Raw genomic sequence first — 13,323 nt, forward strand, 5'->3', positions numbered from 1 at the left:
ACTCATTGCTAGGATGAAAACAATTCTAGCATCATTTTATTCTAGCATAAATGCTATTCCTGTTCTTTACTTTTATAGATGAAAGTATTAAAAAACTTTCACATACATAAAATTTGAAGAAATTTTGTGTCAGCATTGTTTTAGCAACGTAACTTGATTTTTTAAATTCTTTCTTAGTTTCCAAAATTCACATCGTGATCTATCATCAGTAATTATTTCTAATGATTTGTAACCTGACAAATTAATTAGGTTCTTCTTTTAATTTTGTTCAAAGCAAAGAAACAACAACCTAGTTTGGAAAACAATGTGTTATTTACTCTAGAGTCATCCACTACTCAACAACAATATTTATAATGATCTCTTTGTACCTAGGAGGATTTTATACACTGGGGCAATACATAAAGTGATATTCAGGAAAAGGGAGATGTACGCCTTTTTTCTGCCAAGTGAGACAGCAATAATTTAATTAAAGGGATGCTCTAAAGGAGACTGAAGACATGCTTTCAGGTAGATCAATTCTAAGAAAGAGGTCAAAGGAAGTCAAAGATCCAGAAATTGATTGTTTTAAAACTATCCGTGGCCACATGCCTCTCTGATAGTTTGAATGTACCCTGAGGGGTACATTATACTTCAGGAGTATAGGTTTCCTAGCTTGAAGACCCTGGCTTATGCAACAACAAAAAAAGATATATGTAAAGGTTAATAAAGTGAAGACTGAAATAGAACAAAGGCAAGAGAAGCAAGTATGCTTAATAAGGGGACATTCAATATATGATGGAACATCAGACTTAGCTCAGAGCTTTCTGGTCTAATTCAATATATATATACCATTTTAAACCACTTTGTGTCTTCTGCCCTCTCCCTTCTTCTAGAAAAAAACAAAAAATCTTCATTTTTAGTAGCTCCTGAAAGAAAGCTTTTGGATAACTTCTGTCTGAGGAGAGGGCCTTCTAAAAGGGTGAGTCCTGATGGGATAAAGCAAAGAAATCTCAATTTGTGAAAGAGGCTTACCTGAGCATTCTTAATCTTTGTATTTTCTTTCCCACAAAGAATAACAAACACTGTTTAAGAAATAGTAGGTGTATGTCTTGGTAATAGTTATCAATTTTTGCTTTGAGTTAGAATCTTTTCCTTCCTGGATGAAACAAAGGAAAACTATTTCCATGTTCCCCTTCTCCTCAGTATCAGAAACTCTACTATAGGGGCACCTGGGTGGCTCAGTCAGTTGAGGGTCTGGCTTCAGCTCAGGTCATATTCTCACCTTCTGTGAGTTTGAGCCCTGTGTTGGGCTCTGTGCTGACAGCTCAGAGCTTGGACCCTGCTTTGGATTTGTGTCTCCTTCTCTCTGCCCTTCCCCTGTTCCCTCTCTGTCTCTGTCCCTCTCTCAAAAATAAATAAACATTAAAAAAAGAAAGAAAGTTGGGACGCCTGGGTGGCTCAGTCAGTTGAACATCCGACTTCGGCCCAGGTCATGATCTCACAGTTCATGAGTTTGAGCCCCTCGTCAGGCTCTGTGCTGACATCTCAGAGCCTGGAGTCTGCTTCGGATTCTGTGTCTCCCTCTCTCTCTCTCTACCCCTCCTCAACTCGTGCTCTCTCTCTCTCTCTCTCTCTCAAAAGTAAATAAACATTAAAAAAAAAAAAGAAAGAAATTCTATAATTTTGTGACTAAGAAAGTGGGGGAAGAAAAGGCTGGATTTTGAGTGGTTTCAGGGAGATTAAGAGTCTTTGAGAAGGACATATTAGGCAAAGAATGAAAAAGTACTAGAGCCAGATAAGGAAAAGCAAAAAATATATATATATATATAAGTCATTCTGATGCATTAGAGTTAAATTAATGGAATGACAAAAACTCATTTTAATTGAGTCACTAACACTCAGCAGGTTACTTTACAAAACTGTTTTCTGAAGGGCATATATACTTGATTAGTTTACTAGGATGAAACTAGTTGAAAACAAGTAGGTTGACATGAATAAACTACTTACTCAAGGAAGGATATAATTAACAAGCATTTTGAAAAACATTTAATCTAAGAGAGTTAACAGTGAGATACCAATTAAGACCATAACTACCATTTTATACCTATTAAATGAGCCCCAAACACAAAATCTTAGTAGCCAACCATGTTAAAAGGATATGATGAAATGGAAACATTTATACTTTGTATATGGCGGCATAAATATTGGCAAAACCTTTTTAGAAATCAATTTCAAGAGCTATGAAGATAATTCCTATGCTTTGATTCATAATTCATTTCCATCCATATTATAGTTTTATTGCTACAGGGAAAATTACATGCATAAAAATATTTACTGCTGTGATTCACAACAGTGCAAATTTGAAAATAAGTGTTCAATAATAAAGTAGGTAATTTTGGTCCTTTAATTCAAAGTAATAATATGGAGTGATTAAAAATACTAACCATTATAATGTCTGTGAAACAATGTAGAAAATAATTAGTTAATAAAATACAAAATGGTTTCTATACTATAATTTCAAACATGAAAAATCATGGAGCTATATGAATAAGGATTAGAACTTGGAAAAGGGAAAGCATAATTGAGATTCTTTGTATTATTTCCATGTAAAATTCCATTATTGAATTTGTGTAATAAATGCTTCATAAATTATCTAGAACAAGGAGGACTTGCCATCTTGGATCTTTTCCAAATAAAGATCTAGGCATGGCTCTCCACCTTGTTGATGGGGGAGCATAAGGCAAGCTGAGGGCAAAGCACAAGCTAACAACCTACCCCCTTCCAAGGAGGGATTACATTCCCCAGGCACTCCTGGCTGCCCAAGAACAAAGGAAAGGAAAAAAAAAAAAAAAAAAAAAAAAACCAAGGAAAAAAAAAACCACAAACCAGTGTTTAACTGATAGAGATCACAGTCATGCAGGACATAAGTCTTCATCAGTTTATAAATGTCTTAGTAAATTACAAGAAAAAGGCAATCTTGTCAATAGCCTACCCTCCTGAAACCCATAGACTCAAGTTTCTTGGAGCCCTAGCATCATCCTCCCCTCCGCAGTGATGTTAGGAATAACTGTGAAGAAGAAATTGTAAATAACATTAAATTTCTTTATAACCTGTACCCCATTGACAAATACTTGAGGCAATGCAGAGGCTAACCTTTCTCTAGGAACCTCCTACTGTCTTAAGCTTCATGCCTTACTAGATCAAAAACAACCTTAGCTTGACAATAGCAAGGCCCCTGGCATCTTATGAGTCCTCTTCAGCATATGAAAATCCTTCTGGAGGCCTCCCTTTTGCCTTTACCTCCCCCAACTCCATAGTATATAACCAGTCACTTCTCACAACCCCAGTGCAGCTCTTTCTGCCCACAGGTCCTGTCCCCGTGCTTTAATAAAGTCATCTTTTGCACTATAGATGTCTCAAGAATTCTTTTTACTGGCTCTGGACCCCCCCCCCCCACCACTCCAAAACTTCATCATTATCATTCCATTTTCCTTGTCATTCTAGAAGCATGTCCTGCTGCTTAACATGGACTTTTTTTTCTCACTGAAGCTCTATTATGAACCAGTACACATAGAGGCCCAGGAGTCTCAAATAATGTATAGGCAACATTTAAAAACTTTGCATAGACTTAACTATTTTTCTTTAGAAAAATACAAAATGAAGCAAAAATGATCTATTAGGCTACATAGATACAAATCCAAGGATGCAATAAAGTAGTAGGAAAATCAGGTGATCCAGGCTTTGATCACTAAGACAACCTTCATACTTCTGGATCCAGTGGTTATATCTAGGTCCCTGATGCTTTTGCTATTTCTTAGGGACAACATGGTGCACTATACAGAGCAAATCTTCTGGCTTTGACTGAACTGCTCCTGAGCTCCTGAATTCTGGACATACATACCTGACTTTAGTCAATAGCCCATCTCTTATAAAGAAAAAAACCTATACAGATGAACATTTCTGTGGAAGAGTCAGCCAGAGAGAAGGCCCCCACTTAAGACACGACAGTTCCTGTGTCTTACTTGGGCCTCTATCTGATCATGAGCTCAGTGGTGAGGTCTCAGTTTCCTTACCTGGGAAATGAGGAAATTGGACCAGATTAGGAGCTGGTCTGCAGATATTTTTTTTGACTAGCCCTTGTGGTATATGATATTGGAAAATTTCACGTGAAAATCTTAGTTTCCTGCTTCTTTTACAACCTCAAAGAATCTAGCAACACTGGGCTCAAGTTTTCTTACAAGAAAAGGCTGGACCTGACCAGCTATTGCGTCCAGAGCAGCGTATCCTCTCTAGTAGTACAACCTCTGCCACTGCCCTCTGTCTTACCTGCAGTAGCACTTGATTTGCCATCGCTAGGGCCCTCTGGCCTTTCATGTTAGGTTCACAAATGCGTGTAAATGTTTAACAAGTTGTTCTCCAGGAGAGAAACAGCCCTATTTGTAGTGTTTGCTGATTTCCATGATGTAAATACTCCCACATGGCTGATTTCAAGGTACTGACCTGATGGAGCTGTAGCCCATGCATGTAGCCATGCATAGCCCATGGTGTAGGGCTGTATAATATAATATGATATAATATAACATAATATGGTGTAGTATGATTTAACATCATTTACTATAATAGGATAGGATAACACAGTATAGCATGGATTTCTACTACATAGATAGAATAGATGTAAATAACCTAAAGAACAATGGTAACGGTAAAATGTAGTAAAGGAGTTAGAAACTGGTGAGTTTGAAGTACTTATTACTTTAAAAAAATTTATTTTGGGGCGCCTGGGTGGCTCAGTCGGTTGAGCGTCCGACTTCGGCTCAGGTCATGATCTCACGGTTCCTGAGTTTGAGTCCCGCGTCGGGCTCTGTGCTGACAGCATAGAGCCTGGAGCCTGCTTCAAATTCTGTGTCTCCCTCTCTCTCTACTCCTTCCCCGCTCATTCTCTGTCTCTCTCTCTCCTTCAAAAATAAGTAAAAAAAATTTTTTTTTAATTTAAAAAATTATTTAATTGTATGTTTATATAATTAAATTTTTAATAATGTTTATTTTTAACAGCTAGCAAATAGATTTCCTGAAAATGTGACAATTATCTCCTGCAAGCCCGTTTAGGCAGAGTCCATACTCTACTCACTCTTCTTAAGACCTGAGACAGCATATTGTTCCCCTGGCATCCATAATCCCTGACCCAGCACTTGGCATATAAAGGGCACCCAAGACAACCATTAGAAGAATGAATAAATATTCAGTGAACCTATATGCCTAATCTTCTTTGTATCACCAGGGAGCCAAACCTCATTCCTAGGCAAAACAGGGACATTTTTCACCTGCCAAAACTTGCTTTATTCACCTTTCCCCTTTTCCTCCTATTTTGTTTTTAAGAAACAAAGGATATCTTTAGGTAGAAGATTTCAACAATATTTGGATAAAAAAGGGAATCTTTGGGTAAAGAGTATGATTACATTCTGAAAAAAAAAAAATAATAACAAAGCATTTAAAGACCCGACTGAATGAAAACTGGCTCAAATTAATGTGCATAAATGCAAAGTAATGTAAATTCCACTTCATAATTTTCAAAGAAAGATCAGGCCTTTCTTCCATGTTCATTCTATTAGTTCTCTTATGTTATGAAAGAATGGATTATTAACTAATTAAATCATTACTTATTTAGTTACTGATAATGAGATTGGGTGTTGGGCAAAGAACCTCACAGTATTTATTCACATACTGAGGTCTGAAGAATCCTGGGCTCCCCACTCTAGAAACTACCATATATAGTAATTTCCGTGTTTTTGTCAAAAATGCCTTCAAATCTGCATGAGAGACTGGCGAGTGACAGCTCAGAAATTGGCTGGCTGGATTACTCTGTTCAGTCAGGGAAAATGACTGGCTTTCATTCTAAGTGGCTACTTTTGAACCAGGGTTGATGGCTTACTCAATCCCTAGTGCCCTAGAGGATTTTTGTTTGAAGAACAAAAGAAAGCAATATAAATTTTAATGAATAATATTCCAGCTTAATGCTGAAAGGGGTACCTCACCTAGGATACAGAGAAGTGAAAACAGACATGCTTGACCCCATGTAGCAGAAACCCTGAGATGCCCTCTTCATTTAAATAGGGTCTAAAAATGAGACCTCTAACATAAGAAATTCCCACCTCACCACAAAGAACTGATGCCCCTCCTGCCTCTTAAAGAACACCTGAAAAATACACAAAGAATATTATCCTGCAGCAACTCTATCACTGATAGTGGGCCAGTGTGATGGGTTAGCTCCTATCACAATCTCCCTTTTCCTCAGTCTGGTGTTATAACCCCATGTTTCCCAAATATTGCTTTCTTAATTGCCTTGAATAAGACTCAGAAGGTGGTTAAACTGGATGAAACTTCATATTATCTCAGATCTTAATTGCCTTGAATAAGACTCAGAAGGTGGTTAAACTGGATGAAACTTCATATTATCTCAGATCATGCAAAAAAAGTGTGGGAGGTGGCCCGTGATTTTTAAGAACAGAGCAGAAATCAGGAAGGAGTCTAGTAAATTTTTCCTCCCAACCTCTCCACACTTCTTTTGTTTCCGATCATTAAATCTGAGGCTTCACAAGGATTTATTAAATTTTTATGTTCTTTTTCCTGATATTATTGTGAGTGCTTCATAAATATTCAAGATGTGAGGGCAATCTGGCTGAAACATCTGTCACCTCATTGATTGCCAAGATTGGCTGAGTGATATTACTCACCTTCATTCCTCAATTTCCCCTACTGGGTATTTTTGAAAATCTTGTGCTTGGTGAAAGGGAACAAGAGGCCACTTTTTGCTTATTAAAGATACTGGAGTATTAGGGTGAGTCGTCATTCCTGTTTGCTTGGGACAGAGGGGATTCATAGGACACTTAGTGCTAAAACCCAGGGAGTTTCTGGCAAAGCAGGATGAACTAGTCACTCTACTAGATTGCTCCCCCACTGGCATTTGCAAATATGCTCTCAATTATCGATGATAAGATAGTAATAATGATGTATTGACATTCAGGATAATATTTCAAAGGTATGGAAACTCGTCTTGAAAGGTAACAAATGGTCTGATGCTTTTCATTACTATATTACCAATTTGTGGAACTATATACTCTCTAAGTGCTTGACATTAGAAGTTGTTGCTTAGACTAATTTCTACTCAAAAAAACTTGACAAAACTTTAAACATGTGTCATTAATAGTAATAGATACATTATTCATTGAAGAAATACATTCCCTGAAAGAAGATCCCTACATGAGCCCGTAATTGTATTCTCCAAAAATAAGCATACAATTGCCAGCAGAACCCAAGATTTATTAGCATCTTTCTGATGCTAACCAGAAGTGATTAATTTTGATGGGTGATCGCTAGTTCTAGAGACAATCACCACCACAAATACAATGGAGATTGGTTTCCAGGTTTCCCACCGGTGTGAGGCAGCTGGTGAGGGAAAGTGGGCAATGACTGCAGAGACTGGACTCTGACTATCTTACCGGGCTCTTTTCACTGAAGCGGAGCACCGCTGGTAGGACTTCTTGATTTCAGAAGCAGCAAAAACATCTGGCGTCAGTGTGATCCAGATACAGGTGAGGAAGACCAACTGGGAAGCCAGGATCATCTCTTCCAAAAGAAAGGAATGTAGATGGACGCAACCAATATTATTATCAGTATTGTTTCCTCATGTGGCTCTTTAAAAGTAAACAGAGTGCCACGTAGAAGGTTTCAAGGAAAAAAGAGAGGCATTGCCTTCAATATGGTGTGGTTTGTTTTAGTAGATTAAATAGGTTCACATCACTTACAGGCAAACATCTGTCTGGCTCATCAGCAGTTTAAGGAAAACAAAGCAGATCTTTTCATTTTCAGTTTCCATCCTTCAGTCCCTCTTTCCTGGGAAGGTGCTTAGTGAGATGCTTGATCCCCTACTCAATAAACTCTCAGCTGCAGTCTGGTCCCCGGCCGACAAAGAAGTGAGGTTAGGCATTAAATCCCCTTAATCCAACACAATATCATTTGAGTATATTTAATGATTCAGCAAAATAATATGCTTAAAGAGAACAAAGATGATTAATTTAATTTTAATTATGCACTGGAGGACCTTTTTAACCAGAAATGAATCTTTCTCTCCCTATATGCATACAGATTGCCATAGTACATAGAAAAACATTAACTTATTATTTTTGTTGAACAAATAATCATATTTTAAAATGATGGTGTATTCCATTGAAAGTGAAAGTGGTTCAATTTAAGATTTAATATGGTAAACAGCCTGATAAATAAAAACAAAATTAGCCTTGGGCAGTGGGAAAGAAACACACTATCACTGATAAATTATAGCCACAAGCATTCCTAAAAGTTCTTTGCACCTATAGAGTAGAAATATACCCAGGAAACACTCCCTCTAAGTCTGTAAAGTTCCAAAGAATGAGAATGTCAGTGAAATTAAATTTCTCCAGCTGGAATATCACAAGGTGATCGACATAGCAACAGTTGACCTGTTTACCAGGACTTAAGAAAAATACCATTTTCTTCTCAGAAACAGAATGTGAAGGAAATTCTTAAATTTTCCCGGAATTGATTTGTCTCCTTGACACCTTGTATCTTGGGTTATTGCTTTACCACATTAATTTATTTTGACTTAGGTTACATCTTCTCTTAGCCAATGTATTAAAACCTCCTTGTATGCTTCTTAGGCATGCCTTTCCTCTTTAAAATATATGCTTAATATAAAATATTACAAATATACAGAATGATGTAATAAATTCTTACCTCTCCCCTTATCCTCTAGTGTTTATCATCATAAAGTTACACTATTACATGTATATATTCATAAATAACATACAACCTTTTTGCATGTTTCAAAAGCTATAAAAATTGTGTCATACTTTTACTTCTGCAATCAGCTTTTTCTCTTAGCTTTATGCTGAGAGATTTATTATGTTGATAGATGTAGCTCTAGTTTTAATTCATTGTTAACTGCTATATGGCATTTCAATGCGTGGATGACTAACATTTAATTTATTTATTCTTTTGTTGACGGACATTGTCTTATTTTTCTGTCATAAACAATCTATTATAAGCAATTCTGCAGTGAATGTTTGTAAATATATCCTTGTGCACAACTGTACGGCTGGAAGTAAAACTGCTAGGCTGAACAATTTTTACATCTTCAAATTTACTGGATAATACTATATTGCTCATAAAAGTGAGTATACCAATTTACAACCCCGCTACTAGAAAACAAGAGCCCTCATTTTAAAAAATCTTTTAAAAAATTTGTATTAACAGGTTTCTAAATATTACCTAATCCAATGGCTGTTGTAGTTTTAATTTTAATTTCCCTATTGGCTCGAGAAGTGTCAACCTTAAAACTGTCAGTTATCTTACCAGCAGAAACAGGTTCATTAAAGAATAGTAGAGAATTGCAATCTGCGCCAAGCAAGCTACTGCAAGACAGAGGCAAATCCACAGAACAAAGGAGAGGAAATCTTTGGGAGGAAGAGGAAAGGTTGGGAGGGGCTGTTATAAACAAAAAGTCCATTGGAATAAACAGAGTTTGAAGTGTAGTGGCTTCTCATTGGCTGAGTTGTGACAGTCTCTCATTGGCTGGGCTGTAAGAAAGTCTTTCTTCCTCCTGCTGGGATATTTAAAAACGGAGTATCGTCTGGCATGGTCTGTCTCTTCCTGTTGGGTCCACAATTGACAACGAGTGGTAGGGTGTGAGGGCTCCCCCTGCTGACCTCCGGATTTCATCCTGAACAAGGTTTCCTTTGATTAATTTTCACAGATGTTGGAGCTTTTTTTTTTTTTTTTTTCATGTATTTCTGGGTCAGTAAGCTTTCTTCTTCTGCAAACAGCCAATCAATAGAAGACATGTAAGCAGAGTTGTTGGTCTTAAACTACTGTCACTTTGGCTGCTGGAGGATTTCCTTGTGATACAGTTTGTTTTCCACCTCAGTGCCCTCATGAGATGCAGGGCCTGACCCCTTGATCCTACCATTCCAGGCTACCAAGGCCTATTCTCTTCACTTAGTACCATTATCTACACCAACATTTCCCAAAGTAGTTTGTGGCTACACTGGAGATATTTTGTAAAAAAGTGCTCTGTGCTGAGTTTGGGACATGGCATTTTACAACCCTGTCAGGGATTTATGGTTCACATTACATGGAACAGTGGAATTACTCTTGTCTTGCAGCAACTTGAAGGATGCTTGCTCAATGGTCTAGTCTCAGTCTTTATCATGCTTGGTCTATTAGAAGTATTGACACACCTGATCTCCCTCCTATTTGAAACATTTTCTTCACCTGCTTTCTGGGATCCCATACTCTCCTGTTTTCCTCTTACCTCTCTGGCCATTCTTTCTTAGTCCTGTTATCTGATTCTCCCTTCTCTGTCAGATTGCGTAATATTGGAGTGGCCCTACCTGTGGTACCTTGGTACTTTAGCACTGGTCTTTCCTTTCAACTCACTTATATGGCACTTACCGTGTTTTATATAATTTACTTAAGTTTATCACTCATTTTCTGTCCAATCTTGCTAGAATGTAAGCTGTATAAGAGAGCAATCTTTGTCTTATTCCTTGGAGTATTCCAAACATATAACCATTTTTGGCATATAGTTTGTGTTTAATAAATATTTGTTGAATGATTAATACATCAGAAACCTCAATAAAAAAAAGCTTGTTTAGTTCCACTGGATTCTGTTTCCCAAAGTTGATTGACCTCAGATCTCTTATTGATTAATTGATTGATTGATTTTAGAAAGAGAGAGAGAGAGAGAGAGACGGCAAGCAGGGGAGAAGGGCAGAGGAAGAGAAAGAGAGAATTCCAAGCAGACTCCATGCTCAGTGCAGAGCCCAGTGACTGTGTGATCATGACCTGAGCAGAAATCAAGAGTCGGAGGCTCAACCGATTGAGCCACTCAGGTGCCTCAATCTCAGATCTCCTTTTAAAAAAAATCTGCAATATTTGCATTAATGTTCCTCAAAAAAAAAGTGCTCCTCCAGAACATCCATTGGGAAATTCTGATTTATAGGTAAATCTGTGCTTTACCCATCCTCCCTATCAAATGCTATGTCTCATCATCTCGAGACTATTTTTGATGACTGCTAATCTTTAAAAATTTTTTTTTTTTACTGTTTATTTATTTTTGATAGAGAGAAACAGAGTGTGACAGGGGAGGGGCAAAGAGAGATGGAGACACAGAATTTGAAGCAGGCTCCAGGCTCTGAGCTGTCAGCACAGAGCCCTACGTGGGGCTCAAACCCACAAACCTGGAGATCATGACCTGAGCCAGACGCTTAACCGACTGAGCCACCCAGGTGCCCAGACTGCTAAACTTTTAAATTCACAATGTAATAGTGATGGCTGATAAAAACCAGACAAGACATTGAGAGGGGATTTTGAAGCAATATTCTGAGCCGAAGGAATGATGCACAAAAGCAAAAGTTGTCCACATTTTAGGCCAGCAGTGGAGCTACTTTGGAGCATGTGTTTTTCAAATGTACCTGGCAGATCATATGCCTTCCCTTCACCACTTAAATCACATCAGGGTGTCCCTTTCCACACTGTAGGGATGACTCAATGGTGAAAGTCCTTCTCACTTTACTGAATAATCTTAGCTAGACTAACTACTCATATCAATATTAAGATTAAGGGAGGAATAAAAGTCGTCTATATGTTGTCAATTATGAATTTTAAGTGGAAATGGTTTGCGTAAAAATGAAAATAAGGCAATGACCTAGCCTACAAAGAGCTGGTCCATGGAAGGTCTTAGGGTTTCAGTTCAATTACAATAAGGCATCTGTCTCTGTGATGCTGAATCGGCTCCTTAACCTTATCCCTTTAGTACTTTCTGTGGAAGCCCAGTAAGCTTCTTAAGAGAAAAGCAGAAAACCACATCTGTCAAAATTAGAAAGTGGTAACTACAAGGAAACAAAATAAATCACAGGGTCACTGGAGAATTTTGTAATGACTTGTCCCCCTTGAATAAATTGCCTCTTCTACATTCTTCTTCCACCCTGATGATGTCAGCCAGCTTTGATTCCTTTGATAGGGAGCCAAAAAGAAAATTCAGCTAGGCTGGCTGTGTCCTCAATGTATTCATCATGGACCATGTAGCTATTACTTTGCCTACAAAGAGAGAAAAGGAAAGTGAAGGTCTTATTTAGACTGGATCAAGAACATCTAACAAAAACGGTAAAATCCAAGCCTCCAGAAATTTCTCAAAGTATCTGCAATGATGTCACGTAGACAAAATACTTTGAGATGAAAATTGTGGAGTTGTGGAACTTCCATATGAAAAACTGGAGATCACTTAGACTACCCCCTCGTCTTTTTAATATATGAAGAAACTAAGATTAGAGAGATTATATACAATTCATTTGCGTTTGCTTTCTTGTTTATTTTGCTTTACTCTCTTGGAAATAGAATATAACCTGGCCATGCCAAGATCAGCCAGTAGGGGGCATTCACTCCCCTCCACAAAATCTTTGTTCTCATTCAGAGATGGTGTTTTCTCTTCCGTTTCTCGGAATTACCAGAGCTCTAGTAAAGCTTCTTTCCTTTTCACCACTTTTTTTATTCCCCTCTCAGTTCAGTTCCGAGATACAGAATGCGTTGTGGGAGGAGAGGGGACTGGAGAATCTTGCTCTGCTATAGAAGAAAGTGGGCGGCACTAAAACCGAGAAATCTTCATTACGGTGCAATAGTACAATACGACCACTAGATGACAGCACAGACTACACATACCCAGCCGGACCACACTAATACGTGTCCTCTTCCTGTCAAAAGAAAATCACAATGATTTGCACTTAACAGTACAGGCACTATTAAAGGAAAAGATTAATGATATAATGCCAAATGACTCAGGGGGAAAAAGTTCCTGCTATCGAGGAAAATGCAATTATTTATGTCGAATGTAGATTGACAAATGATGTTTGTTGGTTTCTCTGAATACTGAGCATATTTTTAAGGTTTCATCTCTTACCTACATGTAAAAATTTTATCTCTGGGAATGCTAGGAGGTACAAGTGAACACTATAGAAACAGAAACTTTCTATAGTGTATTTTGCACAATGAAAATACAACAATCACCTCAATTAATGTTAGCTGCCAACCTTACTCCTCTCTATTAATATAGTCTTTGTATTTCCAACATCATGATTTTGATCATGATTCCCACCATTCTTCCAGTCTCCCAGTCTCGAAAATTTGAAGTCATCTTTGATCCTTCCATTTTCAAGATTTGATTTTTTCTTCCTTTTTCTTTCTCTTTCTTTCTTTCTTTCCTTTTCTTTCTTTCTTTCCTTTTCTTTCTTTCTTTCTTTCTTTCTTCCTTTCTTT

At 37.6% G+C, this 13,323-nt stretch overlaps 1 protein-coding gene across 1 annotated transcript in view; it reads right to left on the reverse strand.

Annotated features, from left to right (window-relative positions):
- GABRR3 (gamma-aminobutyric acid type A receptor subunit rho3) overlaps positions 1-7,934 on the reverse strand; it is a 47,244-nt gene extending 39,310 nt beyond the window's left edge. The window contains exon 1 of the mRNA XM_049628069.1: positions 7,476-7,934. Coding sequence (XP_049484026.1) covers positions 7,476-7,600 — 125 coding nt within the window. The 5' untranslated portion in view covers positions 7,601-7,934. The remainder of the gene's footprint in view (positions 1-7,475) is intronic.
- Between the last annotated feature and the right edge of the window lie 5,389 nt (positions 7,935-13,323).

Source organism: Panthera uncia, chromosome C2 (assembly GCF_023721935.1).
Source record: "Panthera uncia isolate 11264 chromosome C2, Puncia_PCG_1.0, whole genome shotgun sequence".
Taxonomy (NCBI): domain Eukaryota; kingdom Metazoa; phylum Chordata; class Mammalia; order Carnivora; family Felidae; genus Panthera; species Panthera uncia.